Below are 18,424 nucleotides of genomic sequence, written 5' to 3' on the forward strand. Positions count from 1 at the left end.
AAAGCAAACTAAGGATTTCAACCATCACCTTGGGGTGCGAGAGCTTCGGGACCTTTCTCTGGGACTGGAGGTCTGGGTAACGGATGCTGAATGTCAAGCGCAAGTCCTCAGCAGAGTGCAGCGGCCTTGGTCCTACATTGTGGAGACTCCAAGGGGGTTATACAGCGTCACAGGCGGTATTGGTGGCTTCCAAGAATGAGGATCCTGCTCCGATGTCCTCGTCTCCAGTTCCATTGGGCCAGACAACTCCTGGGTTGTGATCTTTGTGCCCACCCAGCCAGGTGCCTCCTGCAACTTCCAGGAGCAGCCTTCAAAGGCTGACCAAGAGACAGGCGCTGCAAGCATGATCCCAGTGAAGACCACGAGGTCTGGAACGCGGGTCGTCCCACCAAAGAGACTGAATTTGTAACGTTGGTGAATTTTTACTGACTGTGTCGCTTTTTGAGGAAAGAGGGATGTAGTGGCGCTAATAACCATGCTAAAAAATTGCCGGTAGTTTAGGTCTGGTTAAACCTGGAGTGACACAATAGCCACAGCTGGCTGAGTGGAACTTGGTCACGTGACCAACCACGTGACGAACCACGTGATCAGCCACGGCGCCACGCCGCCGGCAGCTGCTCCGCACCACGTGACCAACCACGTGACAGCGTGGCGGCGCAGCCACAGGCTGGCTGCGCCGCCACGCTGAAGGCTCGAAATGCTACCGTAATGTAGCTATCGCTACAAAACAACTAACTACCACAGGGCGCTACCCTTTTGTATTGTTCCTGTGTGCGTGTGTATAAAAGGTGCAATAAAGATTGCCAAGCACTTCTTTGTGGGCCGAAGAGTGGAGCCTCGTCCTTCATCTTTCTGCTGGCCTTTGGATCCTTTTCTGCATGGCAAATCTGTATTTGGGGCACATTCCAGCCATTTTCCTTTGGCTGAGGAACTTGCTCAAGGTTTTCAAAAACGCTCTCAATTTCCCACGCTGCGAAAAGTATTCATAGTTGCCACTTGCCTCCAAGGTGTTCATGTATACTTATGGACACGTCATTGTCAAGGCCAAGCTGTTATTGTCTCTTAGACACTATTCAAGAACATGTCTAAGCGTCTTAGCTGGTGCTAAACAGGCACTTATCTTCTCAGCAGCAAGTGTGGAAGCATACATGCGTAACATTGGTTCGGGCCATTGAAGATGTATGATAAGTGACCGCTTCCTTCAAGCATTGAAACTGTGAAAATTACTTCCATATCTACAGCGCTAAAGACGGGACAGAAGGAACACACACGTCACACAACAGAGCGCTGACTGACAACTGAATTTTATTGGACAGTCAGAAAGCTTTTATATTTACTGGCTACCATAAAGGAAAGAAAGCACGAACTCCACAGAAAAACATGCACGGAAGTAGCTAGTGCCGGCGGAAATGTGGCACATGTCAAAACTTGCAATCAAGATACTTTATTTCTTTTTGTGACAATGCTATTGAAGGCGTGCTTATAAAAACATCCTGCAATCTGGCTATCTTGCCTACCGACCCACCATCAGGAGGCGCACCACCAGATCTAGATCTGTGCGACCCAGTTTATGCTAGGGGTGAGTGAATGTAATGTAGTGAGTGGAAATGAGCGTAACCGAATGGTTTTGAGTGTGAGTGAGTGATTGTGAGTGCAAGTGAATGGTCATAAGTGTGAGTGGTTGTGAGTGCGAATGGTCATGAGTGAGTGAGTATTTGCGAGCGTGAGTGTACTTGAGGGAGTGTGAGGTAGTGGTTGTGAGTGGTCATGAGTGCTAGTGAGTGGTTGCGAGTGTGAGTGGACCCGAGTGCAAGTGTGAGTGAGTGGCTGGGAGTGCGAGTGCTTGTGTGTGCAAGTGGTCATGAGTGTGAGCGGTGATGAGTGTGAGTGAGCAGTTCGGGCCTTCACAGCACTAGAGTGACTCTACACTGTGGGTTAAAAAAAAATTCTAACTCGCGGGAGAAATGAAAACGACATCGGAAAGAAAACTTGAGTTTTCTTTACTACAGTCCAGACATGAAGTGTGTCTGTAAGCAGTGTGATGGGTTTTGAAGTCGGTCTGCGAAGTCATCATTAGCAGGCAAGCGATGCTTAATGGTCATGGGAAGGAAAGAGTTAAGTGCCAGTGAAGACACCACGCACACCACCATATACCAATCAAAGGGTGTGCTACCAGCGACTTCTGGCATGGGCGTTCGCATAGACCAACCTTTGGATGGAGCCACATCTGCAGCATGGGCCAGCATGAGGAGATGCGAGCATGCCCCCTTTCCCCGTGCACATGCCTCACTGCGCAAAGGTGCACCTATCCTTGTAGACAGCAGGTTTGAGGTATTCCTCTGAGGTGAGCACTTTAGTCTAAACATGTGAACAGGAGAAGTGTACCCCTATACCAAGATTATGAGCACAAGAAATTGATGGTGCTGTTTGGAATGCTTCGCGATCCTGGCTTTCTCACTGCAGCACCTACAGTTACTGGCGTTACACCTCTCACTTGATTTCATCTATCAAAAAGTGTAAACAGTAAGTTATTGCTTGCTAAGAGCTTGCTTAGAAAATGGCTTCCAGCGGCGCTGCAACTATATGAAAGCCAGTGCCGACAGTGCGCTCGTCTTGGTCATGCTGGTAGTTCGGCATTCTTATCCTTCTTTGTCTGGGGGTTCTTCCATGCTGTGGTCTCTCTTTTGCATCTGGGCTTTGACCCATCACGTGCCAGACACTGCAGCCGTTGAATGCTGAGTGCTTGGACGTGGCCGCCATGCTCTGTGCTCAAGTGCCGACATCCAGCACGGTGCTGTCATGCGGAAGTGTCAGAGTGGGCATAAGCCATCCTTTGCTTCTCTCAGCAGCTTCATTTTCTAATTTCACCAACCTCAAAAAAACTTCGCAAATATTTGCAGTTTTTGAACACTGTTGTTCTCTTTAAAGCCTCAATCGAATTTAAAGCCTCAATCGAATTTAAAGCCTCAATCGAATTCCAGATTATTCATTTCAGTATTTGGAACGTTTAAATGTTGGCACCTTTCTAGTTTTTTTTTTTTACTCAAGAGGGGACTCTAAGGAATATGATGTGATTTAGTTCAGAATGTTCTTGAAGCCCCCGGAGTTGGCGTTCAAGAATTGGAATTATTCAAGCTGTACACACCGTTTTGTTGAAGGATGGAGGGGAGATTGTGCTAGAAAAGCTGGCCACTCTGTGTACACAATGTGGACACAATGCTTAATGACCTCGAGTGTACCAGAACCTCGTGGTAGAGCACCCGTCTCGGCTTCGGTAGGTGGTCGGTTCGACTGCCGCTGCTGGCTGGTTACCCACGGGCTTCCTCAAAATGGGTACAAGCTATGGCCCGGTCTGGTGCTCGGCTTTCTAGGGTTACATGGCATGGCAAGGGAGCCTGCGCCTTCAAATCCTGTCCCTGTGTGCTAGGAAGAGAGACAGTGCTAAGTCAGAAACAAAGGAGATGTCAAGGACTTAAAAAATTTAGACCAATTAGCTTACCTTTAGTTGCCTACTAGGTGTTTACTAAGGTTATCGCTAATCGAGTCAGGACAGTGTTAGACTTCAGTCAACCAAATGATCAGGCAGGCTTTCGTAAACGATACTCAACGATAGATAATATTCACACTATCGTTCAGATGATAGAGCAATGTGCAGAATATAACTAACCCCTATATACAGCCTTCATTGATTATGAGAAAGCATTTGACTCTGTAGAAACATGAGTAGTCATACAGTCATTGCGGAATCAAGGTGTAGAAGAGTCTTATGTAGAAATACTGGAAAATCATAGCTGCTATATAGCTACTGTAGCCCTCCATAAAGTCAGCAGTAAAATTCTGGTAAGAAATTGTGTCAGACAGGGAGACACGATCTCTCCAATGCTATTCACTGCTTGTTTACAGTAGGTGTTCCAAGGCCTGGATTGGGAACAGTTAGGGATAAGAGTTAATGGAGAATTCCTTAGTAATCCGCGATTCGCTGATGACATTGCCTTGCTAAGCCACATAGGTGATGAACTGCAAAGCTTGATTAATGAGTTAGACAGGCAGAGCAAAACGGTGGGTCTAGAAATTAACATGCATAAAACCAAAATAATGTTCAACAGTCTCGCAAATGAACAGCAGTTCACAATTGGTAGTGAGGTGCTGGAAGTGTAAAGGGAACAGAGCTACTTAGGGCAGGTAGTGACTGTTGATCCGAATCATGTGAGGGAAATTACTAGACGAATAAGAATGGGGTAGAGCGTATATGGCAGGTTCTCTCAGGTAATGAACGGCAGTTTACCATAATCGCTCAAGAGAAAAGTATACAACAGCTCTACCTTACCGGTACTCACCTATGGGGCAGAAGCATGGAGGCTAACGAAAAGGTTTCAGCTTAAGTTAGGGACAACATAGCGAGCTATGGAAAGAAAAATGATAGTTGTAACGTTAAGAGACCAGAAGCGGGCAGAGTGGATCAGGGAACAAACACGGGTTAATGACATCCTAGTTAAAATCAAGGGGGAAGGAATGGGCTTGCGCCGGGCATGTAATGCGAAGGCAAGTTGATCGCTGGTCCTTAAAGGTAACGGAGTGGATTCCAAGAGAAGGCAAGCACAGTAGGGGACGGCAGAAGGTTAGGTGGGCAGGTAAAATTAAGAAGTTTGCAGACATACGGAAGGCGCAGCTGGCAAAAAACAGGGTTAAGTGGAGAGACATGGGTGAGGCCCTTGCACTACAGTGGGCATAGTTAGGCTAGTGATGGTGATGATACAACGGTCATCTAGCATCTCATCCATTTCACTCATCTTTATGTACAAATTAAAAATGTAAGCCAGAAAACCTACCATTTGCTTGGCATCTGCCACGAGAAACCTTTTGGAGCACTATCATGCCCAACAGGCTTTCTCGTATCACGGCTAAGTTGTAATGCTATAGACCGTTTACAGCGCGCGGTTCTTCAGCTTGAGACCAGATGGCGCCACAGGTGCGCTAGGAACATGGCGCCTTTACGGGCCTCGTAAGTCGCCAGCTTGTACGCCTCGACGCAGCAGTGAAAGTATCGCGGCTGGCTACCGAATGCGTTCTTTCTCCAAAGATGTGGAAAGGCCGAGGAAATACATGCTGTGTTGTGGATTGCAAGAATCGCGGCAGAGAGTTAAAGGTGCGAGATGCTATCGTTTGCTATCATCACAGAACTGAACTGTACAAGGACGTACTGCCCTTGTCACGCCCATTAAGCATGCATCCTTTCCGAACGGGTGGAAACAACAAACACGGTTGCCAGCGCTAGATAGCCAATATAGAAAACAAGGTTACGATCTTGGAAAATCTACGAGGGTAAGTGTGCAACATAGCCGCATGAACAAGCTGTTCAGCCACCAAAACCGTCACTTTGTGCTTTCAAATGTTGTGCAGTTGCATCCCCGTGTGTAGCGAGATTCTATTGCTCGTAAGTTAAGGTGTGCGGCCATCAGTAGCAGGAGCGCCCGAGGACCAATTAGGTTCGAAAAAGAAGGATGACTTACACTCCTACATACCGCGACTGCAGATTATGCAGTGCAGAGCCGCGCGAGCGGACAGCGCTTACTGTCAGTTCGTGTATTACATGACGTCGTGCTACTGTTGAACTTCGCTCCAAGTAGTGCGGTTTTCGTGGACCGTGTTCAGAATAAAGCATTTGCGTTACGGCTGGTGTGCTAGGTGGTTGTCACTTCCTCACGGTTCATGCGAGACAGTCACTAAAAGTGACTTCACAGGCCAGCGTTCAGAGTGGAGCTGATTACTTACCACCAACGAGACCTCGAGCATTTTCATGTCCGCATATAGAGCGTAGAGCGTACCACAATTTTATATGTGAGGCTGACATAACTGTGAAGTTCATATAGTATTAACGCGTTCGTATGCACGTTCTAACAATAATATCGCGGAATCCTTCAAAACCATTGCACGCCAGCTCGTGAAGACTGCTTTATGCATGATACTGCTACCATAACAATTAACATTTGTGTGTCCATTTATTTTTGTCGCCTTTTTGTATTTAACAAACCAGCAGAAAATATTTTGTTTCCTAAGCACCGCTAACAGGTTGTAAACAAATGCGTACGATGGGCATGTGAGCATTTTAGAGTGGTGTCTGCATGCATGTACACAACACGACAACAACCTGTACTGCCGCAGGTGCATTAAACCCTGCCGTTTTAAACAATAACAGGAATAACATTCAGCAAAGCCTTCAGTGGATGTAAAAACGGGCATTCAGGTGATCCATCTCTTGGCTCGAAGAGGAAGAGCTGAGCGTGTCTCTGCGACATGAAGCCCGCTCACGTTTTCACACCTCAAGGGTTCAATTTAGCGCTCTCACATTTCTTTCGAAGCTTTGGCCAAACCTTAGTGTCGTCAGCCCACTCCTTTACAACCGTATCATCCGAAGCACTGCCAGTCGGAATCGAGCCATCAGGTGCAGCAGCCTTCGCTAGAGGCGTGCGCCGAGCAGGCACGAGGCGTGTATGGCAACGTGCTCACGTGATCAAAGATGGCAGCCCCCATGATACGGCACTGTAAAGCCTGCTAAACATGCAAGTGAACCACTTGCGAATCCCGCCGCCGCTGCGCGTACACCCTCTCTCAAGCGGTGGAGGTAGCTCCAGTGGCTGGAGCGGCAAGTTTTGGGCAAGCTGGAAATTTTAGTGGTGGCGACGCGGCAGCAGCACATCTCAACCAGTGATGGCCTGGCGTTGCCACGTGACCAGCAGAGGCCTCGCGCAAGAAAGCATGCACATAGACCAGTGTCTGTACGGCGCACATATGAAATTTCATTTAAAAAAGAAATTATATAAAGTGTTGTTGAATGCTTAAAATGCAAGATTTATATGTATATACATAACCTATGAAAATAAATGACAGAATAATGCTTATATATTATGCTATTTTGTGTTTGCAGGCCACCAAAACCGGTTGCAAGTGCATATCTCTTTTGCCAGCAACATTGGTTTTCACAGCGGTGGGGAACGCGCAGCGGTGACACATGTGAAACGAAAGCTCGCGAAACGCTTCGCAGCGCCGCGCCGCTGTTCGCTCTAGTTGCCGAATCGCTGGCACGTGAACTGCCCTTAAAGCCTGTATAACATGCCCTCAGGCTACCAGTAGGTTGCTTACTGGGACAGAAGCAGTAAAATGATATTCACGGTGGAAGAAGGAGAGGTGATACAATGTCGGCGTGAGGTGCGGCCAGTTAGTGTGACTTTTACGCACGGTGCAGACGCAAGGGGCAGCACCAGTACTGGGGGCCTTTCTGGTCATTTCAATTTCATTTCATTTTATTACCTTAAAGACTCATGAGGGGTATTACTTAAGGGGTGGGTGCTTATATTTTGGTGAGCAAGTGTTAACACAACGAAACATGACTGGTAGCATTATTGGCAAAGTTGGATGAGCACATGATGGCTGCGATGTCGTTGGGTAGGTCGTTCAGTCTAGTGCAGTACGGGAAAAAAACGATGTGGCAAAGGTCGTAGTACGGGCACGAGGTCGGGAAACTTGAAAAGGATGCCGAGTGCGATGAGATATGCGGGCTAGAGGGACGATATAGGGTGCGCGGCCGAGGGAACTATAGAAAAATTTATGAAACAAGGAAAGGCTGGCAGTGCAGCGACGAAGTGATAAGGGCAATAAGTATGATTCAGCTTTCAATGCTGACACACTGATTTCATAAGAATATGATGAATGGATGAATCTGGCTGCTCTGTTTTGGACTGATTCGAGTGCATTTGTATGGTAACCTTGGTGCGGGTTCCAAATGGGTGAGGCATATTCTAATTTTGGTCTGACAAGGGATTTGTCCGCTAATAATTTCACATGTTTATGGGCTTGGTGGAGATGACATCTTAAAAATCGAAGTGTTTTATTAGCGGATAAAATGATGTTCGTAACTTGTGTGCTCCAGGACAAGTCACTACACAAGGTAATGCCTAAGTTCTTGTATGATAGAACCGGGTGTACAGGGACGTTAGCTATGACGTATGGGAAATGAAGCAGGTTGCGGCGACACGTAGAGGACAAGATTTTACATTTACGAGGGTTAAGTTCTATTAACCAATTGGCGCACCATTCCTGAATGCGGTTAAGGTCGTCTTGAAGAGATGTTTGCTCAGAAGCGTTATTAACTTGGCAATAAATTACACAATCATCGGCGAACATGTGAATATTACTACATACATTCGTTGGTAAATCGTTAATATATATTAAAAACAGAAGCGGACCGAGGACAGACCCTTGTGGGACACCTGATGTTACTGGGATAGGATTGGAGTTGTGGTTGTTAACGGTGACGTACTGTGAGCGGTTAGTCAAGAATTCTATACATTTAAAGATATTAGAGGGGAGGTTTAACTATGAAAGTTTTAGTAAAAAGTGTTTGTTAGGAACCTTGTCGAATGCTTTTGCTTAGTCCAGAAAAATAGCATCGTTCTGTAGGTTAGAGTCAAGATTAGCATGCAAATCATGAATAAAAATGGCCAGCTCTGTTTTCCACGAGAAGCCTTTTCGAAAACCATGATGCGCAGGATGAAAAAAGTTGTGACAGTCAAGGAAGCTTGTGACATTGGAGTAGATGACGTGTTCCATGAGTTTGCAGGGCACGCTGGCAAAGGAAATGGGGCAGTAGTTAAGCGGTGAATTTTTTTTACCCGATTTGAAGACTGGAATGACCTTACCACTTTTCCAGTCGTGTGGTAGTTTACCTGATAAGTGACTGTGAAAAAGTAAGCATAAAAATTTTGCACAAATGTCCTTGTTATTTTTCAAAAGCTGAGTTAATATTGTCAATACCGGATGAAGATGAAAGTTTCATGGTTTCAATTAGGGACGAAATGCCAGATGACGTGAAGGCAACTGGCGGTATAGCTTGATTTATCATTGAGGGCGGTGCTGAAAATGACGACGATATTTCAGTTTCTTTCGTAAATACGGTTGAGAAGGCAGAGTTAAACATATTAGCGCACTCAGCATCTGTGGAAACTGTGTCCAGCTCATCTGTGAGGGTTATTTCCGGCACGTTATGCGGATTGATAACATGCCAGAACTTTCTGGGGTTACTAGTGAACATATTCGGCAAGTCCGAGTGAAAAAAGGTATGCTTGGCATTAGAAATAGTGGCGAGATATGATCTTTCAGTTTCTCGTTATTTTACCCATGCGCTATGCGTCCCCTGAGACGGCTGAACAATAAAGGCGCTTATTTTTGTTCTCCAAATGTTTCAATGTTTTACTGAACTATGGCTTTTGTGAATTAGAGTGAAAACTAATTTGGGGGATGAATCTATTGGTTGGACTTTCTAGTTTTTCTTTGAACAGTAATCGGTTTTTTTGAACACCGCGGGAATGAAAACGTGACGAGAAGACTTGAAAAAATACATTAAGTTCATTATTTATGGCATTATAATTCTCTTTGGCCACTGCTTGGGGCCTGCAGTATTCTGATATAAATAAAGACGGATGGTTTTATGGTATTTGCGGCGCCGGTTTGGCGTAAGGAGAAGATTAGCGTGAATTACTTTGTGATCGCTTATTTCAGGTAGGTACGTAATGGGCTCAACGCTGTCTGGGTGATTGGTTAATAAGAGATCTAAAATATTTCGACAGTTCTGTGTTACGCGGGTAGGTTCAAGTATTACCTGAGTAAGGTTGAGGTTGTTACAAAAATCTAGGAATGCCCTTGTTTCTCCATTGTTAGCTATAGGTGCGGGCTGGTTATGTCAGTCAATCTTCGGAAAATTAAAATCGCCGAAGAGGAAGATATGTGAATTAGGATGCTTTGTGGAGAGTTGTTTTAGTACGTTAATAAGCTGACAGCAAAATTCCTGGATACTATGTGGCGGCCTATAACAAACGCTTAGTAATACTGTGTTAGGTGCTGCGTGAAAGATTAGCCAGAACATTTCGAGGTCGGATGAATCTTGTATTAGGGAACGTGACAAATCTTGGCTGACAGCAATGAGTACACCCCCTCCTCGTGAATCTTTACGGTCTTTCCGAAAAACATGAAAGTTTGTTAGGTCAGTCAGTACCTCGTTGTCTGTTATGTCACTCCTCAACCAAGTCCCAGTTAGTATAAGTAGGTTGGTTCTAATAAAGCTGCGACCAAAGGCCAATTTCCCAAGAATTTCTCACTAAGTAAGCCGAGCACCAGACCAGGAGAACCAGGAGCATGCACCGAGCGTGTATACCTTATTGTCAACTAACTCTAATATACAAAGTGCGAAAAAGATTCTTTTGTAGCAATTTATGAAAAACAATAGTAAGCAACGCGAAAACTCCCCCGACAGCATAATATGAACATAGCGTACCCTCACAACATGCAGTTATCTACCTATGATTTGCTTCGTGAGCCTGCATGCTTGCATGCACGCATGCAATTTTTCTGTGTGCGTCACATATACATTACTTTGGAAACTAAAAATGCTATCAATAATTTTGCTTGTTTTTTCCTTCGTTGCAAGGCAATAATTATTTCAATTCATTCAGGTGAACTCATAGCACTTACCAAAACAACAGAGACAGCAGGTTTCTTATCTCATGTGGAAACCTGCATACGTCTGCCTGACTGCAGAAAAAACCAAAATTCAAGAACAGAATAGCTATAAGTACAACACAGAAGCACAACCAGCACCGGATGTCTTTGTTTCCTTTAGCAGAGGCACGTATACATATGTGGCATTAAGCTTGGTCCGTATCAACTATCGGTGCACGCACGCCGTTTGTTGTACCAAAGTTGCTCTGTAGCTGTTTGGTTTCACGTTGCCTCGCGCCGCCGGACATTTCAAGCCCCGTAGAAACCGTGGAAGATGCGCCCTCATTCGATCAGTCAACGGCGGGCAGTTTGTGCCAAGATCGCCTTTACATTTGACGCCTCAGCTGCCAGAGCAGCGTTTGTGGCTTACACGAGCTGCACAAGCTTCCTCAATGCTCGACTTGCTGTTGTCTGATTTCCTTTGTTTACTGAACTGTCGCATCCTCCTTGCAACATAGTAGTTTAGAAGGTGCGCAGCCATATCTACTTTATGCTCAGTGCATGGAAATGCAATGCGATGTTTATCTAGCATTTCGCCAGTGGTAAGGTTGTAAGCATCAGGCTGTGCAGCATGTTTTTGGAAGACTGCTGCCACACTCTCCAGCACTTGAAAAATGTGAGCAGCCTGGTGCAGCAGCCGGCTTGAGGCTTACAAGAGCAGCCTCTGGTTGACCAGAAATGGAGACGGACAATACCAGTCCACACGATGTCGATTTCAGAAGCTGGCAAGGGAGGTATCCTGTCACGTAATAAGTTATGCAGTTCGCCTCTTCTGGCTTTGTGTTCATGATCGAGAACCTTTTTGTGCTCAATTTTGCTTTCATCAAAGCTGTCAAGCTTTTTTTAACCTATTCCAACTTGGTTTCTTTGACCTGATTTTAGCTGAAAAATGTCTTCAGATCAGAAAGCGTCAAAACCTGGTGCTTGCTGCCATCATCTCCAACTTTACAATTTCCAAACTTTGGAGGTTTTACGAGGCTGTAGATTATCAACATATGAATGCATGAATGTCGGCATATATGCATGATGCATGAATGTTGATCGTTCCATCCACCTACTTGCCTAATGGTACCAAAGAAATGCTCCAATACATCTTGAAACGCTTCTTACCAATATTAGTGCATAATAATTCACTTCTTGCAGCTGCCAAATGTACAAAAGATACAAGCAACCGGATAAGACAAATTATACATATTTTTAGCGCAACCACGACAGGGACACAGAGAACAGAGGCAAACACGTCTCTGTGTCCCTGTCGTGGTTGCGCTAAAAATATGTATAATTTGTCACAAATCCAACTAGCCCAACATCTAACTCTTATAAAGCGGATAAGAGCACGTCTCTGCAGTCGCAGTCGAAGGGAATGCGCCAGACGGTTCTGCACATCGAATGTCGTACATCTGTCAGCTCAGCTGCCGATCGCCCAATGTGCGATTGCTGTTGGCGTCATGTCCTGAAACAGCTCTTTAATTGGCCTGTTGAAGAAACAATTCGCTACAAGCGCCTCCGGTGTGTGCTCCGAAGCAGCGAGCGCAGCGCTTCATCTGCGGTTTGAAATGGAGGTATTTGTACAGCAACCGGTATGACAGCCTCTACCTGCTTAGAATGACGCGTATAAATAACGAACACAGGCATACGTTAAAGTTGGGGTTTTAAAATGCCGCTTAAGGGTGAAAACATTCTGCACGTGTACCGCTGTTCCATAGGAACGCCGGCAGAATCTGTGGAGAGCAAAGCCCCCTGAACTCGCGCTGCCCCTAGCGGCGGTGCTCACTTCTGGTCACAATAAGTGACTGTTCTTTCTCGCCACAGTACGGCTGCACCGTCGGAGCACCGCTCTTCCTTCCATCGTGATGATATTCCCCAGACTTTGCAAATACAGTTTGCAAATAATAATTGAAACTCGTCTCAATCGAGCTTGCATCTGTTATAACCAGAGGAACAATTTAAGTTCACTGAATTAAATTTTTGAAATTTTGTTCTAACTGTAAAAAATGCTATTTTTGAGGTGCGTGCTGCAGCTTAAGTAGAAGTGCGGAAGTAGCGCTGTTGTGCATTCTGAGCTGAGGAATCTTTACTTTTCTGCAGACGTCTTCTGCTAGCATAGCTTCATGCATCGTCATCTCCTTAGGTTTTTTCATTGAATGGTAGGATGCTCGAAACCGTGCATAATAGGGGTCATGCTCTGGCTAGAGCAGTCCAAAACATAGACAGTGTGATTCTGCTTGGTTTTGGCAGCTCACCGTTTAGAAATCAACTTCCACCTGCATTTTTGTTGACTAGTTCTATGATTCAATTTACATTACATTTCTTATCGGTGACAGCATTTCCTTCTGCAATTAAACACAGTCTCAAGCACTTTTTCAGTAATTATTCACATTGAGTATGTTATTTAGTGGTTGATGAAATTCTTAGGTTGACGAAAAGGCCACTATAAACTCCAAGTGACTCCAAGGCAGCACAGGAATATCACATTATATCATAGGAAAAAAACTAGTAAGCCATACGTAGAAAATAGTACCTGCCTAAAGAGTTTCAGTTAAAAAATCAATATGTTTCACGCCTCCAAAGTGCAGAAATGGTTATTTGAGAGCAAAATATGACAGGACTTCGTGCCTGTCACTTCCCACGACTACGTTCCTCATGGCAGCCATCTTGGTTTTTTTTTAAGTTGGCATTCTCCCCTACATACTGCTATTGCTCACTATTGTGAAATCTTTTTGGAACATCCGCATTCTGCCTCTACAATGACCTCCAAATGGCGGGTGTGCGTTTTCAAATGCCATTTTCTCAGCTTCATGTTTTTCTCAACATGATTAATCTTATAGAAGTTTTCATTGTTTTTATGGCACAGTTTCAAGCAATCTTGTACCGTTGTATATTCAGAAAGAGCTAAACTATGTAGCTATACTATTTTTTTTTATGGCAGAGTCGAACATATCAAATTTGTGAAGCATAGTGTCACCTAATTATATTTCATAATTATAATGCTTGGACATAACTGAACATTTTTGTATGACGGCGTACCTTAACAACAATCCATTTTTGTATGACGGCGTACCTTAACAACAATCTAAATAGCATAGCTCCAGATGGCACGTCTTTGGCTGCAGCTCCAATTTAATTGAAACCAAAAATTTTAGAGCAAAAGTGTCTTAATGACTTGTAAGAAATTAACTAATGAGCCTTCAGTTATTTCCCAATAATGTGGGAACTAATTGAGATATACCGAAAATAATTATATTTTTGAAAACAGGAGGAAAAAATACATATACACACCTAATTTTATTACGATATCTTTTATAATAATTTTCATTTTAAGACCTTGAGTGCTGCCAAAATGTTTGGGGGTCAGTTTTAATGCATGCTTCAAGCTTACGGGGAAAGAATATGTTTCTAAAATTTCTGAATTTTGTTAATAATTGCTGTTTTATTTCCTTAAACTGTGGCATTGCCATTTTGCAATGCTTCCAAAGTTACTTAATTTTATGTTTATCATGAATAAAGTCTCAAGTGACTCTAGGATTACGATGGTGTTTATTAACTGTTTTAACGGTACAGAGTTATTACCTTAATGGTGTCACGAAATAGCTGCACACTTTGTTGTTGGTCTTCCCTTGACCTTTGGCAGCATTCCTCGCATTCCAGTGGCTTCCCACTGCTTGTTTGTGCTAAAGTGTCTGCAGCATGGCAAGAAAAGGGCTGGTGATGTGTTTCAGATGGAACCTGTCCCAGCAGATAGCTGGTGACCTGAACCAGCAGGTGGAGGCTCTCAATGCTGAGAATGACCGCCTCCAGCGAGCGCTCGACCTGGCCGGTCACTTTACTCAGGAGGAGCGCCAGGCCTTGGATCTGAGGTGAAGGACCCTTGGGAGTCTTTGCATTGGTGCTGCATTTTAACGGAACTGTGCTAAAGAGCCCGTGTTGCAGAAATGTAGGCATTATCATCGGTGTCCGTCGTTTGCGTCATTGACCATAAAAGAAAAATGCATGAAAAATTCTTTGATAGGCAGGAGGCAGGTGGGCCACCTAGGTCACGTCACGTCACCTTGTGGTGTCATCAAAATCTGACCAGAGGATTGTAATCTGTGGCAGGTGGCTCTTAAATTATTGACTGGTTGCTAGATGTTGCTCTAGAATAGCAACCTGGGTCTCAAAAGCCACACCAGTGTCAGCACCTACCAACGCAAAGCAGTGGCACATCACTTAACTGCTGTACCACTGCGCCAGAAGTGGTATGAGGACTTATGTAATGTAGAAAGTGACCAGTTCTGCATATGTGGGCGTTAGCCCAATAATGCTGTCACGTCGTACCCTTAAGGCGGAGCTTAACTGTACCCTTCCATTTTTTTGCTGCGCAACATTGCTCTTCTTAGAATTGGCTTTGGGGAAATTTTAGCTTCTCCTTGTGATCCTTCCTTAGCAGTCAACTGTGGGGCCACATAATATGTTGTCTGCATAGCGATGACTGACTTCATTGTCATCATCACCGGCCTGACTGCGCCTACTGGAGGACAGTGGCCTCTCCAATTAACCCTGTCCTGTGCCAGCTGCAGCCCTGCAATCTTCTTAATCTCATCCGCCCACCTAACTTTTTGCTTGGAATCCTTGGAACTTCTCTTGGAATCCACTCCGTTACCCTTAGGGACCATCAGTTGTTTTGCCATTGCATTACCTGCTCTGCCCAATCCCATTTCTTCTTGACTCACACTAGGATGTCAATACCAATGTTTGTTGCAGGTTTCAGCACTTTGCAGTGCGGTAAAAAAAACATGTATTATGATCGATGCATTAAACTAGTTCAGCCGCTATACTGGCATGTTAACCACAACAGAACATGCCTACATTTTTGGACTGTCAATTTAGAAGACAGCATGTGCTGGTTTTATGATGATGCCATACAATGAGTGATGTCGCAGCAGAAATAAACGAATAAACGATGTCAGCATGCACTGCAACTACAATGCAAAGAGTGGGAAAAAATGGGAACCGGAAGTAGTTGGTGGACCTTGTTCTTTGCATTGGCTTTGGAACTGCACCTGACCTATTCAGAAAAGGCTAAAAATGAAGGCAATGGAAAATGGCTATGAAAGGAGGACGACTGTAGAAAACTTACTGAAACCAAGCTCTTACCCAAATTGTTAGGTGAGAAAATATTGTGAAAAAGTGAATTGGTATATTATTTGGTGGGTATTATTCCGAGTTTACACGGAAAAAATTGTCTTTTGTTAAGTACTGAGTATTTTAGTTCCAGTTATAGCAACAGAGCATCAAAAGAGGAATGAATGGGATTCGGCAAGTAGTGAGAAGAAATCGTGGTACCGCACTTGTTGAGGAGGAGTGTTTTTCATAATCAGTGATTGGCTGAGTTCTAAGGTGTATGAGACTGAATTGACGTAACTGAGACTGTGACTGTTCTCAGCACGAGGACATTGAGAGTAAGTGACATGGTTTTGTTGGCATTGGAGCTTATTTCAGCAGATCTTTGAGTCAGTCAATAGTAAACGGTTTTCTTCTTGCAAATAATTGGTTGAACCTTCAGCAAAAGACCTCTCCTCTTCCATTAAAGTCCCTCTTCCTCCTCCACCTTCTGCAAAAGTTGTTTTAGGAGCAGGATCGTGCAACGCTTTATGCTCAGCTATGTCGCAATTGTTAAAAAAAATATATTCTATTGTGTCACTGTGGTAACCGCTCTACCAGCTTACTTCTTGGCACTTTTTTTCAAGTTCAGAACTTTACTTCTGACGCAGTGTACATCTGTTGTGGTCTGAAACATTCTTATCAATTTGTAGGCCTTTTGGAAAATATGGGAAAGTAGTCTTAATCACTGTTCTTGAAGCAAATAGTAAAACCTCGTTGATACGTTTTTTAATTACGGGGAAAACGTGTTATCCAGGAAAATTTATGATCCAAGCCGCCTGATTTTGAGAAATGTAGCTCTTGAATGAGGTAAAAACACATTTATTGACAATTTCAACATTTCAACATAAAAAAGAAACATACCTTCAGGAACCATTCTACCACTCCTCAAGGACCAACAATACGAAAGCACTTCGTCAACCTATAAGCCACATTAATGTTCACAAATATTCCTTGTTCCCTTCAGCTATCCATTACTGAAATAAACTGCCATCCACTGTTGTGAACTGCAGCACAGTCGAATATTTCTTACAACATGTTAATCACCTTGATCCAACATTCTCACCGTGATGCTTCTGTAATGATGAAATTATTGTGTATTTATTTGTGCATGTACCTGTCTCCCTTGTTCGATCCGCCATTGTAATTTTTTTGTGCCTTGTATCCACTCTTGCATGGGCCCGAGAAGGGCCTGCAGTATTCGCAAATAAATAAATAAATAAATTTCACTTTATAAAAATGTCGATTGGCATTTCTTGGCACAAGAGCTGGACAGATCCTATTGCAGAGCTCGCTGAATTCAGTCTTGTGCGTTGGCACTGTTTTTAGTGCGGAAGGAAATTCGTAACGCATCCGGTCCCTCGACGGCAGTGACGAAAGTAACCAAAATCGCTTCGTTGCCATTTTTGGATTCTTTGCCCCTTTGCACCCAAGTATTATGGGAAAGCCACCGCTGCGGCTCATTGTTGCAGTGTTCCTGCTTCTTAAGCTGCAGAAGGGTTGAAATGCGGGCCAGTTGGTTCATAGTAACATGAAAAAAAAAAACAGTCATAAAAGACAAAGTTTCACGCCAGTCGTTGTGTCGTGAACACTCCTCTTGTCCCTTGTCTTTTATGATTGTTTTTTTTTTCTTCAAATTTTTCAAGTTTTTCAAGCTGCGTTTCCCAGACTGGGAAACCCGGCCCGTTCGTATATAAGCGCACCGCTGTAGTTCGTAGAAGGTCTGCCTCCTTCCCCTTATGCACCGCGAAGAAACCTCTGCATTTCTCCTCTTTATATGGAGTACCCGCAGAAACGGCCGTCAGGAATGCTAGCGTGCCATTTTGTTTTGTTCTTGGAGGTGGTGGTGCTGCTCCGCCTCGTTGCATCGAGGCACTGCAGAGAAGCTACCACGGCGGTTGTCCGCCGCAAAAAAATATGTCGCGTGCCTTCTCGTTCGGCCCAGTTTTATGTTTGCACATGTGCGGTTAATCAATGAACATATTATAGGACCACAATTTGTCGAAATTTTGGATGTAGTAGCCGGGAAATCATGTTTTCCGGGAACGTATTAATCGGAAAAAACACAGCGTAACTCTATGGGACATTTTTAATGTCGGTGATTTTGATCGTACCGTACCAGGAGTGATTTTGATCATACCGGAAATCGTATGAACCGGGAATGTATCAACGAGGTTTTACTGTATTTTTCTAAAAAAATATAAAATGCTATGAATCTGTGTTTGTTTCTATGTTTTTGTTGGAAAGCTAAACTAGGGTGGTCAGCAGCACATTTCGGGTAAGCATTTCTGATAAGTGGGTAAGCTTGCGCTGCCTTTCCTCAAAATCCAATTTTCCTTTTTCTTCCTCTCCTCTTTGGATCCCTCCTTTATCCCTTCCTTTACAGCTTGGTTTGGGTGTCCACCCAGATATGTGAGACAGTTACTGGGCCATTTCCTTTCCTCAAAAACCAAACAAAAAAAGTGAGCCCCCTGTGTTCATTGGCATCATCAATAGAACCAACAATAGAGGTGGTTGTAGAAGTCATTCATTTTCACAAAAGGAAAGGAAACAGCTGGCTCCCTGGGTCAGTGGACACCTCAGTATCATGTAGAGTGTTGGTGTCCACCTGCAAAAGCCTGCTTTTGGTTCTAGATAGGCATTACACGCACCCTGGCAAGTGGCAGTTAATGGTTGATGGCCAGAGGTTGGTCACCACGACTGGGTGTCTGTCACAAAGTTGTCAGTGTCAATG

The 18,424-nt window shown here is 44.3% G+C and overlaps 1 protein-coding gene across 18 annotated transcripts in view; it reads left to right on the top strand.

Moving 5' to 3' along the window:
• The window catches only part of LOC144124450 (uncharacterized), a 425,125-nt gene that overhangs the window by 136,463 nt on the left and 270,238 nt on the right, over nt 1–18,424 (top strand). For all 18 annotated transcript variants that reach the window (XR_013313175.1, XR_013313176.1, XM_077657111.1 and 15 more), the window contains one exon: nt 14,271–14,408. Coding sequence is in view for 16 of the 18 variants with exons in the window: in XM_077657111.1 (XP_077513237.1) it covers nt 14,271–14,408 (138 nt within the window). In the remaining 2 variants the exon portion in view is untranslated. The remainder of the gene's footprint in view (nt 1–14,270; nt 14,409–18,424) is intronic.

The sequence above is a fragment of the Amblyomma americanum genome, chromosome 3, assembly GCF_052857255.1.
Source record: "Amblyomma americanum isolate KBUSLIRL-KWMA chromosome 3, ASM5285725v1, whole genome shotgun sequence".
Classification (NCBI taxonomy): Eukaryota; Metazoa; Arthropoda; class Arachnida; order Ixodida; family Ixodidae; genus Amblyomma; species Amblyomma americanum.